At 41.6% G+C, this 18,134-nt stretch overlaps 3 protein-coding genes across 3 annotated transcripts; all 3 read left to right on the top strand.

The window, feature by feature from the left end:
• Nucleotides 1-6,356: 6,356 nt before the first annotated feature.
• LOC122018541 (monoacylglycerol lipase-like) lies at nucleotides 6,357-9,711 on the top strand. The gene is made up of 7 exons (XM_042575882.1): nucleotides 6,357-6,937; nucleotides 8,276-8,314; nucleotides 8,406-8,476; nucleotides 8,672-8,736; nucleotides 8,832-8,954; nucleotides 9,029-9,121; nucleotides 9,204-9,711. Exons 1-7 carry the CDS (start codon nucleotides 6,540-6,542, stop codon nucleotides 9,606-9,608), a joined length of 1,194 nt encoding a protein of 397 aa, XP_042431816.1. The 5' UTR covers nucleotides 6,357-6,539; the 3' UTR covers nucleotides 9,609-9,711.
• A 1,033-nt stretch (nucleotides 9,712-10,744) lies between these two features.
• Nucleotides 10,745-12,520, top strand: LOC122019391 (homeobox-leucine zipper protein ROC8-like). Its single transcript, XM_042576862.1, has 6 exons — nucleotides 10,745-10,860; nucleotides 10,961-11,078; nucleotides 11,168-11,767; nucleotides 11,848-11,952; nucleotides 12,038-12,241; nucleotides 12,320-12,520. Exons 1-6 carry the CDS (start codon nucleotides 10,745-10,747, stop codon nucleotides 12,518-12,520), a joined length of 1,344 nt encoding a protein of 447 aa, XP_042432796.1.
• Nucleotides 12,521-12,556: 36 nt separating this feature from the next.
• LOC122019393 (homeobox-leucine zipper protein ROC8-like) lies at nucleotides 12,557-13,483 on the top strand. The gene is made up of 3 exons (XM_042576863.1): nucleotides 12,557-12,874; nucleotides 12,948-13,037; nucleotides 13,100-13,483. The coding sequence occupies exons 1-3, from the start codon at nucleotides 12,557-12,559 to the stop codon at nucleotides 13,481-13,483; spliced, it is 792 nt and encodes a 263-aa protein (XP_042432797.1).
• The last annotated feature ends 4,651 nt before the right edge of the window (nucleotides 13,484-18,134 follow it).

Consider the following 18,134-nt stretch of genomic DNA (forward strand, 5'->3'; position numbering starts at 1 on the left):
CTGACCGTGACCCCTTAGGTGGTTGATGACTGCTCGATTGACGCCGCTCGGATGCTCCTGTGGGTTCGGTGGTCGTCTCCTTCTTCCTTACCACCTGGGCTTCTTCCACAATAATGTATTCATTGGTCTTCTTTTGGAGATGACCAAAGTCCTTCGGTGGCCGTCGAATGAGCGATCGGAAGAACTTTCCTTCGGCGAGCCCTTAGGTGAAAGTGTTCACCAATACATCTGAGGAGATTGCTGGAATGTCCATTGCCACCTAATTGAAGCGCTGGATATAGGTCCTTAGGGCCTCTCAAGGTCCATGCTTCAGCGAGAATAGATTCACGCTCATCTTCTGGTGGCGATGACTACTAGCAAAGTGATGCAGGAACACCGCTCGAAAGTCCTTGAAGCTATAGATTGAGCTGTTCGACAATCATTTGAACCACCATTGCGCTGATCCAGATAGAGTGGTAAGGAAGACTCGACATTTCACCCCGTCCGTGTACTGGTGAAGAGTGGTCGCATTGTCAAACTTAGACAAGTTGTCGTCGAGATCGGGAGTTCCATTATACTCCCAAATCGTCAATGGGGTGTAATGATTTGGCAAAAGGTCATTTAGAATCCCCTCTGAGAATTGTTGATTGACCCACTCAGGTGAGTCATCTCACCTTGGGGCTTTTCCCTTTCATGCGTCCTGTGCAAGTGTCTCATCTGAGGAAGATCCCCGATCTATATCCACCCAACCCTTCTCTTCTTAGGGAGCCCATAATGACGCTTGGTTGAATGGACCTAGCGCCTTAGGGGATTCTTCATAGATGTCGATCGGCCTCTTATTCGGTTCCCGAGCGGAAATTTGTTCCGCTCGGTATCCTCGCTCAACTCATCCCGATGCAAAGGTTGCAGGCTCCTGTGTTTGTCAATCGTCCAGCGCTTGTTGCTGCCTTTACTCCAATATCTTCGTAACTTGAGCTTGTATTAGTGCGTTGAGATCCTCTTGTATTAACGTCACAGTTGTGAGTCGTCCAACATCTTCCATCTTCTTATTAGGATACAGGCTACGTTCACATAGACAGTGCCAAAATGATCCTGTCCGAATACGAGAAGTTGGAAAGTCAGAAACTGGTGATCACCTGATGGGATGATGACCTCCTGCAAAACAAAACCAAAACCAGGGAAGGGGTCCCTGGTGTTGTCCCTTCGACGCTCAAGTCAGAACCAAGAAGAGAAGATTAATTAGAAAATGGATAAATCTTACCTTTCCTCATACATGGTATACCCTTTTATACCTTTCTTAGTGACCTTTCATCTGCCCTTGTTTAATGATATTAATTGCCAAAGGAAGGCTTTTTTGTCTTGACTTCCGTGTCTTAATGGTAGCTGGAGTGTTCTTCTTTGCCTTGGTTTCTTCGTATTTAATGATAGGCGGAGTGTTCTCTTTAGCTTTCTCGTCCCCTCCTATATCCTGTATAATGTTCCTTGCGCCGATTGGGCGGTCCAAGCGGCTTGCTTACCTGCTGACCAGAACATCCGGCTACGGATCTATCCATTTGTCCGACCGGCCCACGGTCATTTGCGCCGGACAAGTGGTCCACTTGACCACTCCCTTGCCGACCGGGATCGCTAGGCAGTCACCCCTTCACTAGTGTTATTTACATAAGTCCTGGCGTTGACCACCTTGACTTTGACTGACACCGTGTCAATTGACTCGTGACCGATGAGCTCTTCCCTTTAAACCGCATCAGATATTATAGTCTTTGGGATTTCGTATTGAAGACAGAGCACCTCTTGATCAGAATTATTGAAATCAAATCAAATGAAGGTCTACCAGAGAGTGAATGTTTCCTATTCCATGAGGAAGTATGAGGAGAACAAAGGAAGATCAAGGGAGGAACTTACTAGCACTGGTTACAAGAAGGTCGTTGGTGGAGATCAACAGAGAGAAGGTCAAATAAGATGAAACACAAGTGATTGAGCTACTTTCCAATCTCAACCATTCGATCAAAATGTCCTACTCACTGGCAATCGTTAGATTACAAAGAAGGGAGTATCGTTGATCCATACGAAAAGGCATGTGTCAGTTGTCGCTTTAAAGAATGATGTAGTGAGACACATGATGTTTACCCATAAATGGGCATTGATGAATAAGACAACCACATCATTACAATGAAAAATACATTTCTGCGTATCATCGACGCCTTACTTGGATTGTTAGAAGCCTGACATACAGCTTTCCAAGATAAAGGCTAATTGCAATATTTAAAGTATGAGTGAAAACATGGTCGGAAGATCAAATTAGAAACATGTTCAGTCGTCAGACTAATAAGTTAGGCGATCGGATTAAAATAAGACTCGGGTCGAGTCATTTGGCTACAAGCCTCCTTCGACTAAACTTGAAAGGGAGACTAGTGATATAGGATATTACGAGTGGACCCAGAAATGACGTGGAAGTCAAAGTTAAGGTGAGGAACAGTTAAAGTAAAGGTGAGGTGGCAGCCAGCGCGTCACCCTCATCAGAGCTTAGCCCCTCACTCGACACTAAGGCCTTCGGTATACGAACGACCAACTTAAGGTTGGTCATGCTTGAAGGATCCAGTGCTCCACTTGTAAACAATCGGTCGATGTAAAGGCCGGTCGAAATCATGACCCGCACCGCATAACTCTATTATATACCCGGCTAGCCTAAAGGTCGTCCAAGCGTATTTAAGCATAGTGTTCGCTCTCAATGTATGGCCAAATGTCTCTATATCCAACCAGGCTTAATAGACCTATCTCTCTATTCAGCGCTAAGATATACAAACTAAACCCGAATGACCCTAAAGTTGGTGGAGCATATGAGGTTCAGTTCTCCACTTCTGTAATACTACTTCCAATTTACAGATATCATCCTACAATACAGTACAACCTCTAGTATAAATAAGATCGTCACAAGGTCAGTCGTACCTACTTATCCAAGCGCCTTGTTATCCAACAGTCAATCTCCCATCGTACGATCAGTCGGTCCTATAGTTGACCGGACCTACGACACTTGGCTCCTCATAGTAGATCTTTAGCATGAGCCTACGAGCATATTGTTGGGCTCGGAACGCAGCGGAAGACATATATTGAATCATGGATCTTTCGTGGTACATATAGTTTTACACAAAATTATATAAAAACATACCTCGAGTCCTCGATAGGTGTGAATAATATCACAGACAAATAAGACAGATAAGAGCCCCACGTGTAACTCCTCTAGCGGTATCCACGCGCACTTGATCACGAACTTGACATGATCCGTTAGGTGCTAGCCTCTTGGATCGATAAAGCCTTGGAAGCACTACGATCTCTTCCGAACGAAGAAGAAGTTGACGAGGGAAACTCGGAGAGAAAAAAATACTCCCTTGCATCTTTCCGAGGATGGTTATTTATAGCTTTCAAGGAATACGAAGAGTTAAGCTTTCAATTAATTCATCATTTATGATCTTCATTAATAAGGAAGATGAAGAGTTATAGGCTCCATAAAATCTTCATTTATAACCTTCATTATGATAACTCTTCAAATTCTTCATTAATTATCATTATGATGACTCTTTGAATTCTCCATTAATCATCATGATTATGACTATTCGAATTCTCTCTTCTTTGTATCAAATAAATTCATATTTGATCTTGATCTCAACTAGCTTCCGATACCATTGTTCATGTCTACGTGCTATGCGTGCGACCCTCTAGATTTTATACACGAAGGCAGTGTAAATCCATACACAGACTAAGGTAACCGTCTAGCAATAGTTTTTAGCTACCCAACGCGATAAAATTAATATCAGTCATAAACTGTAAACCACTATGAACCGATTACTGTGTAATTCAATCTCTTCATCTAAAGCCTACATCCCAATTAATTCGATACATTATGCATCATTACCAAATTAATTGTTTTACTTAATTTCTAAGATATAATAGACTCCTCTTGAATGATAAACCATTCCTCCCATGCCCATGGATTTTGAGTCACTAATATCTCTATCAAGCGGCCAGAATGTTAACTCCTAATCCAAGAGAGCGATGAATCCTTTATTGACTCAACACTATTCTCTCTACGTTTTGCCATACACCCAACTACCGTATTAATCACGATCCGATTAAAGACTACTTTTAACGGCGTCAAAACACATAACTCAACGCATAGAATAAATGAAGGTCTCAAGTCAAAAGATCAGTTACACTAGTTCATAAGAGGAATAACCAATGATGCTTAATATGTGGTCTCCTCTTGAGCGGGTCGTGTCCAGTGTACCTCTAAATTCAAGGCACCCCCAAGTACAACTTAGATATCCATCCCTCCGGTCTATCTCGACCTAGTCATATTCAGCGTTGATCTAGATATCCATGTCCCCTCTAGATATCTATCCGATCAAGGACTGTTTTCAGATTAATATACACATTAATCTGTGGGACTTTATCATTAATCATATACGTACAAAAAAGTAAATAATTAATAATAAATTCTTGCCTTTATTAAATAATTATCCACAAAATACATAAGGAGTGTCTTGGCACATAAGTGCACACACTAACACATATTGCCAACTAGACTTATGGTCAGTCATACTTATGGGATTCAACTCCCTCTTTGAAGGGGAATTACATAAGGTTATTCTCATTACAAAGCCAAACAGACATAGAGATGATCGGGATACCCTGTTTGTCCAAGTATCCATTCACGTTATATTTTAGGAGACAACATTGTCAAGGAATCCCAACAGATTGTCATAATAACAGCTATCCGTCAGAAAATATTCTTCGGTTACAACATATTCATTCAATGAAACCTTCTCACGAAGGTGACTATACAACTTCCATCATTATTATGGAGGTTGCACTAGACTGTTTATATACATATAACAAAAGATTTTTCGGAGGATAACTGTATAAATACTAGACTGTACACCTTCCATTATCTGATAACTTTTGACATCGAATATTCTTTGTCGTCTCATTATTGCAAGGCTATCAGAGGTGATATAAAAGGGGGGTTCTCTCCGCTGGAGATACGTTTTGGACACACTTTACTTAGGAGAGCACTAGCTTTCTCTATATTACACTCACTCAATTTTACCGTAGTCCTTCTCCACTTTTCTTCCGATTATCTACTGATTTGAGCATCAGAGGGTCTATGCTAAGGACATTTTTCTTGATTTTTGCCCTAATGTTTTGTTGGGGCGTTTGAGTATGTGCGGAGAGGAGGAAGACAGTCAGTGCTCTTTTCCTACTTCAGCTCAATATTTTTTCCTCTCATTCAAAGTCTTTTTCAAGTCAACATTATCGTTACCTAGGACATCATCTCCTTCGATTTCTAATAAGATTATATAATATTATAAAGATCTGTGAATTTGTTTAGATACGTCTATAACATAACCTCATGAGCATATATGCCACTTGCTCAAACATTATCCTGAACCATTCATAGAGATGCCATCAAGATTAAAAGTGATTCCCTGGCTCAGTATCTACAAGAAATCTGAACATACATAATTAGAATCTGCAGTCTCCAATACTGAACTCGTAGATCATGTTCCTTGAGGATTTGAAGAAGCCGAAAGATGAACTTAATGCTTCATCAAAGTATGAAGTGGCCCGAGTGAAAAGAGATGGTCCATGAGGAGGCTTTGGCCATTCTTCCAAGGCATCAATAGGAGTCAAAAGTGATCCGTCTATTATTCCTTCTCTAGCTAGATTGAAAAAGTCTTTGGTGAGAGGGAAGAATTGTTCACCCTTTTGCCACTGAGATATCACCTTGAAAATTAGGCATGAAAACCTTGAAGTGATTCATTCATTAGGATTTAGGGTTGCAATTTGAAGGCTAAGTATGAATTGATGGAGGAGTCGAAACCATGCAGAAGATATGCGTTGCGTTGCTTTGCTTTGTTCCCCTTCTTCCACCACAAAAACCGTGCAGGGCCATTTTTCATTGTTTTTTTTTATTGTTTATTTCTTGTTTACTAGAATGGAAAATAATGCCAGGCAATCATGTTCATCGGAATCTTAGATTAGATTTAAAATTGGTAAAGTATAGATTTGCATCTTAAATTACGTGACCGACTACAACGACTTATCCAATCGAAGCCGGTGCGTCGCGTCCTGCCACGTGCCCAGCGATGCCCGACATTACTACTGAAACGTGGCTGGCATTCTGACCGCGAATCTTTGCATCCGGGAAACGCGTACTTCGTCCGTAGTGACCCTCTAAATCATCCAAGTCGTACTCTCCCTCAGGGCCCACCACCTCATCCAACCATTCGCGGCGGGTCTGCAATGAATGGGTAGGTGTACCTAAACGCGACGTGGGCGTGCATTGATCGCTTCGTATAATTGCGTCAACGGGTGGCCGGCCATGAGCCGACGCTTTCTCTTCCTCTCTCTCGTGGATTCGATTTTCTTCTCCTTCTTCGCCGCCGCCGCCGTCTTCGAAATCCGGCGAGCAAAAGGTTGGATTTTAAATCGATTCCTCCGATTAATTTATCACCAGCGTTCGCGATTTCCGAATCTGGATCGAAACGGAGGAGACGGTGGTAATGGCGCAGCCGGGGATGCTGACGTCCGGTGCGAGCGGCCGTATCGCCGCCCTCTTGTCCCTCCGCGTCCTCGGTGGCCTTCTGATCCTCCTTCGGGCGGCTGCCCTCCTTCTGCTCCTGCCGTTCCGGTGGCGCTCGGTCCCTGCGTCGGAGGTCGACGGCCGGCCGGAGGCGAGTAAGAAGGGCGGCCGCGGCGGGGTAGTGGTGAGGGTGCCGGCGGCGATGTTGCCTCGGAGACAGAGGGAGCAGGAGGCGGCGTGGCGCAGGGCCCTGGCGATCCGCCGGGTGATGGAGGCGAGGCAGGAGGGACGGCTGGAAAGGGACTTTGCCTTGTTGACGACGGCGAGAGACGACACTCTTTTCACCCAGTCATGGTCGCCTTTAAACAGGGAGACAAGGTACGCCCTAGGGCTTCATATATCATCTGAAAATTATATGTACATTTGATTTGGTTCTTGCGAACAAAATTTAAAGGGTGCCCGCCCGTCGGGGCATCGTGCGATGATAAACAACTAGACGGATAACCTAAGCAGCTAGAGTTCATGAACAAGCCTGATGTTCGACTTCATAAGAGTTTGTTTATATTTATTCAATACACATAAGATCAATTAAATAAATAAACTTAAATAGTTAATTAAACTAAATAAATTAACAAGTTTGATACATATGTATTCAGCTTGTTAATATTCGTGAATAACTTTTTTAAACTATGTTCATTAATAAAATTCTTAACATGCTAAATAAAATAAAAATAAAATAAAATGAGCAAATAAATTTAAATTATCATGCTCAATATATCAATAAAATAAGTAAAAGTTCAAACAATCAAATATATTTGAATTAAAAGTTTGATAATATCTAAACGAACCAAGCTCAAGTTAAGTTTGAATTGCAAGCTCGATAATATTTAAATGAACCAATTTCAGGTCAAGCTTGTATTGCGAACTCAATAACATCTAAATAAATTAAGCTCAAGTTAAGCTTGAATCAAGTTAAAGCTTATAAAAAATAAAATAAGTTAAGTTTGAACAATCATTTCAAAAGTTTAATTCATTTTAGGTTTAACTTGACTTGATAACAAACTTGAACATCCCAAAGATTGAATCAGCTTGACTTGTTTACAATCCTGTACATATATTTTAAATTTATCCTAGTGACTGGTGGAAAATTTGTGTAGAACTTAACCGTCCACCTTCAAAACTAATGAGATCGTGAGAACTAGAGACCTAAGTTAACAAAATGACACCCACATTTAACGAATCCAAATGGGCACTAGGTTTATAAGAAAAGTCGAATGTAACCAATACATAAGCTACCATATGTAATAACTAAGTATTCTGCATTTGTTAGCATTTTAGTAACTATAGATAGTTATTACAACATGATTAAATATAATGTTTTATTTGTTGCTAATTTACTCAAATTTCTTAAACTCTATCAAAATTATTATTAGTTGCTATTATAACATTATATTGACTAACAGTCATTATAGCAGCTAGTTATGTAGCTGCAGGCTACTGTATAATTGTACTATTTAGAATTACTATAACATTGTAACATTGTTAGCAGCTATAAATTTTTTAAAGTGAACTTTAATAAAATTTAAATAATTTGGACTAAAATAGTAAAAATATTTTGATATGATAGTTTTTATGTACCAGCTAGTTGTTACAACAGTAGTATGGATATTTTAGAAATAAAACATATTATAAAACACTCATTTGGTTATCATGCAGGGGCTTGGTTGTTTTGTTGCATGGACTGAACGAGCACAGGTAAGTAAAGTAAAATATTATCTTTTTTAAAAAGACAGAGAGAGAGGGAACATCTTCTAAGATTTCTATATATATATTATCTTGTTTTTAGTGGTAGATATGATCACTTTGCAAAGAAGCTGAACGATAATGGTTTCAAAGTATATGCAATGGATTGGATAGGTAATTGCAATTCCTTCAACGTTTAATTTTCAATTTAATCAATAGCACAACTTCTATCAAGATCATAAGTAAAAGTAGATCGTGGTCGAGTTAGCACTCGATCGGATGATAGAATTATTTCATTGGGCAAGGATCAATTTCTTCTGGATGATGATTCGTTCACCTCAATTGTACCTTTCTTTGTGTTTGGTTCAGGGCACGGGGGAAGTGATGGATTGCATGGGTACGTCCCTTCGCTCGATTATGCGGTGGCCGATTTGGTATGAACTCTTCTTCCCCGCCTTTGCCATGCCTTCGATGTGTTGATCGATAAGCTGTGCTTAATTCTCATTGTTTCTATTTTCATATACAAAAGAAAGCATTTCTTCAAAAGGTTTTGGCAGAGAACAACAACACTACTACTACTATTACTACTACTACTACCACCACACCTTGCTTTTGCTTTGGCCACTCGACCGGGGCAGCTATTATTCTCAAGGTATGATGTCTTCATTGAAAGCGCCTAATACCGACTAAATTGTTCCTCTCTAAGTTTCAAATATCATGTTAAAGGCGATGTGTGATCCTAAGATACAAGGATGGATTAAGGGTATTGTATTGACATCACCGGCGGTACATGTTCAGCCTTCACACCCGATAATAAAGGTTAGTTTATAGGAGCTAGGTCTATAAGCTTGTGCCTTGTGAATGTTCTCAACTATGTTCTCATGCTACAACTACAATGCAGTTGCTAGCTCCATTGTTCTGTCTTTTAGCCCCAAAGTACCAATTTAGCAATGCCAATAATAGCGCATCGCCTGTTTCACGCGATGCTGAAGCAGTTGAGAGCAAGTATACCGACCCACTGGTGTTCACCGGCTCCATCCGAGTCAAGACCGGTTATGAGGTCTTGCGCTTGTCGGCCTACTTGATGCAGAATCTCTATAGAGTTAATGTCCCTTTCTTGGTGCTCCATGGGACTTCTGATGATCTGACTGACCCCGAAGGTTCTCGAAGGTTGTTCGATGAAGCTTCCTCGACCGACAAGTCCATCAAACTCTACCCGGGGCTTCTACATGATCTTCTAATCGAACCTGAATGCGATAAGATAATGACGGACATCATCGATTGGTTTAGCTGCAGAGTCTGTTAATTATAGCTCTTGTTGTTGTTGTTGTTGCTGTTCTTATTATTGGTCGGTCGGTCTACGATTGCGAAGATAAACAAACTGCTAATATATACCATAATCTACCAAACAAGCTGATGAAATATCAATTATGTGAAAAGATGGAAGGGTTATCACATTTGAAGGCAAAACCACAATAAGTTTCCTTAATATCTATCTTTCTTAAATAAATTTGAAAAAAAATCTACGTTGAAATGTGTTGTATGAGAAGGTTATTAAAAGATTTCCAAGTCTCCATTTTAATTAACTATCATATTTGTAGAAGAACCAAAAAATAAAAATAAAAAGCTTTAAATGTAAATGGTCCAAAATGGGAAGAACAATTTTATCGACAAGCTTTAAATGTTACAGATTCACTAAATTTATCACAGATGCGTTATTTCCATATTAAGTAGGTAATTTAGCATTAGATTTTAACGACCTAAATTCTATTATTTCCATTCTTAGTATATATATTTTTTTATAAAATACAAAATTCAATATATGTTGTTTAAGCTTAAATCCATGTTTAAGTACAGTCTGTCAAACATAATTATAAACATAATTGTATAAAATTTAAAATTACCTTCATATCTTTTTTGGCAAAAAAAAGAAAATATATTTTTTTCTTCAACAATTTCCTTCTTTCTCGTATACATTTGCCGTTAGATTTGCTTCGCCATAAATAGAACTAACTGCCTGTGTTTGTTCGCCATGAAGAGCCTTGAGATTCTTATTTAAAACAACGACTTTCGTCGTCTTCTTCCCCATTAACGAGCGTTCATGGCTAGCTGCACTTGTTCTTTAAAGCCCCTGTTTTTGAATGAGGCGTTGACTCCTGGTTCCCATGATGAGCCGAGCTGAGGTCAATGGCGTCAACCAAGGTCAACGTTAATCAACGGGAGTCAACGGAGTGAGGTTGGAGACGAGGAGCGAGGGGGAGAGGATATGGGGAGCCAAAAATGGAGCGTGAGTGAGGAAGGGAGAAGTATGGACTGTACGAGGAAAGTCGCAACCTCTGGCCTCGCTGGCAGCTGGGCCCACCGCCAGAGCGGAGGCGGCTGCGTAGTCTAGTGTCTATAAATGGCCGCCCACGGCCACGGAGATCGATCGACGTCGAGGAAATGGATTCCGGTGGCGAACACGAAGCTCCTGCCCAGCCACAGGCCAACGGGAGCGGCGGGAGGAAGAAGAAGTTGATGTACCGGCACACCCCGCAACAGATTCAAGAACTCGAGGCGTATGCTTTCTGCTTTCCTTTGTCTCTTCTTCTTCGTCTTCTTCTTCCTCCTCCTCTGTTTCTTTCATCACCGATCTTCGATTCGGATGGTACGGCGCAGGATGTTCAGGGTGTGCCCGCACCCCGACGACAAGCAGCGGGGGAAGATGAGCAGGGACTTGGGGCTCGAGTCGCGCCAGATCAAGTTCTGGTTCCAGAACAGGAGGACCTTGATGAAGGCAAGTAGCTTCCTTTTCTCGGTTTTTGGATGGCCGGACTGACTCTAACTGCTCTGTTTTTGTTGGTGGTTTGCATTTCCGGCGAGCAGTCGCAGCACGAGAAGGCGGACAACTGCTCGCTGCGGGCGGAGAACGACAGGATACGGGGCGAGAACATCGCGATGAAGGAGGCGGTGAGGCGGCTAGCGTGCCGCCACTGCGGCCTCAACAACGGCAGCGCCAACCCTTACTTCGACGAGCAGAGGCTGCGCATGGAGAACGCCCGCCTGAAGGAAGAGGTTGATCGCGTATCGAATCTCACCTCCAAGTACTTGGGCAGGCCTATCGCTCATCAGCACCATCTTCTCCTGCCGAAGTCAGTGCCCCAAGGCGGCGGCGCCCCTCCATCCTTCGATCCCTCTCCTTCGATTCCCTATTCTCTTCGACAAATTTCCGACAGCGACAAACCGATGCTGATGGACATGGCTTCGTACGCCATGGACGAGGTCATTCAGCTACTGCAGCTCGGCGAGCCACTGTGGGTCAAATCGGCGAGCAACGGCGCAGAAGTCCTTGAACTGCAAGCCTACCAGAGGAAGTTCCCTAAACCACATCAGCCAAAGTTTTCCGGCACCCGAACGGAGGCTTCCCGGGACTCTGCCACAGTGACGATGAGCTGCCGCATGCTCGTCGATGCATTCATGACTCCGGTGAGCATCAGAGCCTCAGAGAAAACCAATTCTTCTCCTTGGATTCAACCATGATTCAGATTGTATGTGTGTCTTCGCAGAGCAAGTGGATGGAACTGTTTCCTACAATCGTTTCGAATGCAACGACCATTGATGTTCTACCTTCTGGAGCGTCTGGAAGCAGCAGCGCAGGATCTGCGATATTGGTGATGATTTTTTATTTTTTTTACGTTCTTTCTTCTCTTGTCTCCGTCGATAAGAAGTATCTATCTATAATTCAAAGCTTTGCAGATGTATCAAGAGCTGCAAATTCTGTCGCCGGCCGTTCCGACGAGAGAATTGTGTGTGCTCAGGCACTGCCGGCGAGTTGATTCGAGTTCATGGGCGATCGCTGACGTTTCAGTCGACTACCTCCTAGGCAACTACGTGGAAGCTTGCGCCCGGAAGCTTCCTTCCGGCTGCTTGATTTCGGAAATGGCAAATGGATGCTCCAAGGTATCGATCGATCGATCGATCGAGTCATAAACTTCTTCTTCCAACTGAATTGAACGCCTTTGATCTGTTTGTGTTCAGATAACTTGGATCGAGCATGTGGAAATCGAAGAGAAGAACCCAATCCACATACTCTTCCAGCATCTCGTAACGAGTGGAGCTGCATTCGAGGCGCGGCGATGGGTCTCTAACCTTCGCCGGACGGCCGAGAGGAACGCCTTCTCCATCTCGGCCGGAATCGCCAACGACTTGGGAGGAGGTAATGGCCGATCCTTTGTCTGAGAATTGAAACATGAATGATCGCAAGCACTGCTAATAATGCCGGTGGTCGAACTGCGCCGATCGACAGTGATTCCGACACCGGAAGCCAAGCAGAGCATGATGAAGCTCGCTCAACGAATGGTGAAAAGCTTCTGCGCCACCTTCAGCGGCTCGATCGCCAACAAGTGGATCATGATGCCCGGGTCGAACGACGCATACCAAGTGTACTTCCACAAGACCGACACCCCCAGGCTCGCCGGCGGCGAGATGGTCAGCGCGGCGACGTCAGTGTGGCTTCCTCTGCACCCGGAGAGGCTTTTCAGCTTCCTGAAAGACGAGCAAAATCGAAATCTGGTGGCTTTCACTTGCTACTCAGTATTACTGATTATCATCCTAATCCGAATCCAACATCTTCTTAATGTCTGATCGTCTGATTCCTCTGTTCCAGTGGGAAGTTTCCAAGGAAGAAGTCAAATTCCAAAGGGTGGCTCACTTCATCAATGGATCAAACTCCGGAAACTCGATTTCGATCCTCAATGTGAGTTCCACTTTGGTCTCTAAGCTACGATGAGCATGAACTGAATGTGTCGGTGATTGCAGAGGTCGAAATCCACATCGAGCTTGCTCATACTGCAAGAGAGCTGCACCGACGCATCGGGGTCGCTGCTGGTGTACTCTCCGCTCGGGTTGCCGTCGCTGGACATGGTCAGGAGGGGGGAGGACGCGTCGTCCGTGCAGCTGATTGTCTCGGGCTTCACGATCGTACCTGACGACGGGTTCGCCGGCGCAGTAGCCGGAGGAGGGCCGTTGACCAGCTCGAGTTCTCCGGCGGGAGGGGTCTCGGGGTCGCTGCTCACTGTGGGATTCCAGACGGTGATGAACAAGACAGAGGGCGCTGAAATCGGAAGGGAGGCCGTAGCTTCGATCAATCTTTGGATCAGCAACACGATCGAGAAGATAAAGGCTGCGTTGCTCTACCATTGATATGGATTGATGGCCCGGGCGTTGACTGTTAGCGTTCCGGAAGAATTGAAGGACTAAGAAGAAATGTTTGGTTTTTTTTTGTTAAGCCGTTGACTTCTGCTTCTATGAACTTGATTAATATAAACAATTTATAGCTTCTTTATTTGACTTAATGATTAACAGCGGCGACTTTCGGTCAAAAACATGATCTAAAAGATTGACTTTCGGTCAGATCTTTACTCTCGAAAGAAAATCTCAGTCGCGTGCATGAGTAGCAACAAAAACTTCCATCTATAAACTGCTGTCGTCCTCTGTTTGCCTCTGCCATTTATTTCATCATTATCCTCCATGTTTCGCCGTCTTTCTCTCTCTTCCAATCCCAGGTAAGCCTTTTGAGTTCATCTTCCTCTTTGCTGTGCCAGTGTGAATTTCTTCTCCCTCTTTTTGGCAGATTTTACTCAGCTCGGGATCTTCATTGCGAGATCTCAATCAGGAACCCTGCAAGATCAAATTTTTTTTCCTTGCTAGGGCCGGGATTTGTGAAGAAAAAGAAAAGGGGAAAAAAATCACATTTTGCCGCCCCCTTCGTCGGCTAGTTCCGGTCGCCGGCGCACATGGGAGAAGATGACGGATTAGGCATCAGCAATTGGGGCTATTATGAAGCATCATCAATGGGAAACCTCGGCCTGCGGCCTATGCCCTCTATGGCGGAGTGCGTCGGCGCGAAGCCCCTTTTAACAATCGGCGGATTTCTTCACCGGCATTGCGCCGCCTCGGAGCCGCCCGTCCAAATGAACTCTATGAGAGAAGAGTGTGTTAGATTATATATTTATTTGTTTGTAGTTTTTAGGATAATTTAGATTTTTTTCTTTTTTATATAGAATTTAGGATTTCTTAATTTAACTATATAAAATTTTATACTCTGTATCAGTTTGAAGATATAATAATATGATTAATTTTTTTCTTCTCTTAATTTCTACATGGTATAAGAATAGTCGATCCAAATGAACTCTGCGAGAGATGAGTGGAGCTATCATAGCTGCGCCAATAGCGAGAGCAACGTCTTGAGAGATGGATGGAATCGCCATGGCAACAATGATGGGTGGTTTCATGATCAAGCCAATGACATTTGGTCAGTGAGCCATGAACACCACCCTGGCCCTCCCAAGCACAACCTTCAGGTGCTTTAACTAGAAGAGCCGCAGCCTAAGCCGAAGAAGAGAACAAGGAGCTGACAACGAAAATCTTCGACGACAAAGAGGCCTAAGAAGGTCCTGCAACAACAATGAGGTTAGGAAGGTTCCAAGGAAAGGTATGGGCATGATCATAAATGGCATGTATTTCGATATCTCGAAAATTTCTACTCCGGTTTGCTCTTGCACTGGAAAGCAGCAACCATGCTACCGGTGGGGTGTCAGAGGGTGGCAATCGGCATGCTGCACCAATAACATTTTGATGTATCCCCTCCCTATGAATACCAAGAGGCGGGGAGCACGAATTGCCGATTGAAAGATGAGTCGGGGTGTGTTTAAGAAAGTGTTGGAGAAGCTTATCGGAGAAAGATACAACCTTTTTATGATAGTTCTTGTAAATCCTAAGGCACATGGATTCTAAAAATATAAAGAATTTATATATAGAAAATACAAGAATAAGAAGATCTAGTTTCATCGAGAACATGACATAAGAAAATAAATGCATAAACATAATAGATAAGGAACCTGATTGAAGAATCATATCCTTGTCTTTAGCGTCGTCGATTTGATCTCTATGGAAGAAGATGCATTGGAAAGGAAGGTCTTCCAAGAGACTTAGGGTATGGCAGCACCATAAAGCTTCTTGTCAATGGGGAACAAGAAACTATGTCAAGATTATTCCATAAGCCCTTAGGTAACAACCCTATATATAGTGAACATCTATTATCAACCCATCGATAATAATAGATGTAAGACTGTAAGTCCATATATACTGAACATCTATTATCAGCAAATAGATGATAATAGATGTGAGACTATAGGTTCTACGCATATGAGATTCACATCCAATTACCAAATAACCCACTAGACATAAGTTAGATCACTTTAAATGGTTCGGATCGTATTCACATGTGCAACTTACAAATAAGCCCACCTAATGGGAATAATTATATCCAACAATCTTTCACTTGGGTTATATATGAGTTGTATGTGAAATACAAGTAAAATTTTAGTTGATATCAAACTTTATTGATACAAAATACCCCTGTAAACAATCTGGTCCATTAACTTCATTGGTATAGGATTAAAGAGGTCATAGATACTGTATATGATCGTAACAAGCCCCAACAGTAATCACAATACCAATGTCATTAATGATATAGATCAAGATGTGGATGTGTAGAGTGGAAATTACATGAAATGTGATCAATACATGTCAATTTCCAACTGGTCCTAAGATGACCTCAAAAGAGGTTAGATCATATTTATAAAATACTTTATGATAAACTACAATAACAAATCATGATCAACTTTATGATGTCAAAAGGAATCTTTATCATATTTACAAACACCAAATGTTAAACAGCAGTAGTAAATGATGATATCACAGTCAGAGTGTCAAACAAACATATAAATTCTCATTAATATTTTGAACTTTAAGTATGTACAATAATCAAAACAAATGTTTGTCTTTATTAATCAACATAGAACAATAAAAATAAATACAAATTGTTATTAGATGAGTTCTTTTTCGATAAGAAGAACTCTCATATCCACAATATGCGCATGAAACACCTTAGGCACTAAGCCTTTAGTGAGTGGATCGGCCAACATGGAATTTGTTCTGATGTGCTCTACCATAATCTGACAACTCTGAACTCTTTCTTTAACCGCTAGAAATTTGATGTCGATGTGTTTAGACTTCGACAGACTGCGGTTGTTCTTGGAATAAAGTTCTGCAACTTTATTATCACAGTAGATCCTCAGTGGCCTATCAATGTCATCAACAATCTGTCATGCTATGATGAAGTTCTGCAGTCAAATCCCGTGATTGGATGCTTCGTAGCATGCTACTAACTCTACCTTCATAGTAGAAGTGAATACTAGCATCTGCTTGACGCTCTTCCAAGATATAGCCCCTCCAGCAAGCATGAAAATATATCCCGAAGTTGACCTCCTGATATCCAAGCATCCAGCAAAATCAGAGTCTGAATATCCAATCACCTCCGAGAGATCTGATCTCCGATACGTGAGCATATGTCCTTTAGTTCTTTGCAAATATCACATCACTCTCTTTACCGCTTTCAAGTGTGACGGTCCTGAGTTACTAATATATTTGCCTAATATCCCTACTATAAATTGTATATCTGATTGAGTATAAACTTGTGCATACATGAGACTTTCCACTGCTGATGCATATGGGAATTGCTCCATCTCCTTTATTTCAAATTCAAGCCGTGGACACTACTGCAAGCTAAACTTGTCACCTCTTGACACAGGTGTGCCACCGAGTGTACAGTTCTGTATACTATAGCTTATAAGCATCTTTTCAATATAGGCATGTTGTGAAAGTTCAAGAATGTCTCTTGAACGATCATGATAGATCTGTATACCTAAAACAAAAGATGCTTCAACAAGATCTTTTATTTCAAAATTACCAGATAAAAATGACTTAGTTTGAAACAGCAGATCCTTATTATTGCTCGCAAGCAATATATCATCCACATACAAAATAAGTATAACAAACTTGCTCTCACTAAACTTGACATATATGCACTGATCAGCGGGATTCTCTTTAAATCCAAATGAGGTAACCACTTGATCAAATTTCTGGTACCACTGACGAAACGCCTGCTTTAAACCATAAATGGACTTCTTTCATCTACATACTAGGTGCTTGGAGTCCTTAGACTCAAAGTTCTCTAATTGTACCATATATATAGACTCTTCTATGTCTCCATTGAGGAATGCAGTCTTTACGTCCATTTGATGTAGCTCTAAATCATAATGAGCTACAAGTGTTGGAGTGTATACTAAAAGCCTAGCTTTTGTAAGCATTTATTTTTGAAATAAAAGAATCACATTGGTCAATATCTGCATTTATTTGTTAAATGTAATTATTCAATTAATTTATATAGTAGATAACATGGAGTGTGGTGTCACACTCAGAAGATCATGTTGTCGGTTCTTTATAAATTATAAATAGTTGCTCATGACTAAGATGGAAAGGAACAAACCTTCGGAATAGTCGTAGTGTAATTAAGTATTAGTTTATCTTGATTATTAAATTACACTGATACACTCTAAGTGTATTGAGTAGGATCATTTAGGTAAGTTCTTTTTGTACTGACTTAATAAAAGAACTAGACCTTAGTTATTATGGAAGTGTGTACTCTTAATCCTAATATAATAACAATCACATATGTTTAATATTTATTTCTTTGACTTATTAAAGGGTGAGGTTTAGCTCGATAAATCAATATACCCGATAAGTTGGGAAATGATATTACTTATAGTGTGTGTTGTTGATTATAGAAGGAATCTGTGTCCTAGTTATCTAGGTTGAGAATGTCCCCAAGAGGAGCTCATAAGGATTGTCATGTTAAACCCTGCAGGTAGACTTAGTCCGACATGACAATGAAGTTGAGTGGTACTACTCTTGGAGCTAGATATTAATTAAGTGAGTTGTCAGTAACTTA

Source organism: Zingiber officinale, chromosome 9A (assembly GCF_018446385.1).
Source record: "Zingiber officinale cultivar Zhangliang chromosome 9A, Zo_v1.1, whole genome shotgun sequence".
In the NCBI taxonomy this organism is placed as follows: domain Eukaryota; kingdom Viridiplantae; phylum Streptophyta; class Magnoliopsida; order Zingiberales; family Zingiberaceae; genus Zingiber; species Zingiber officinale.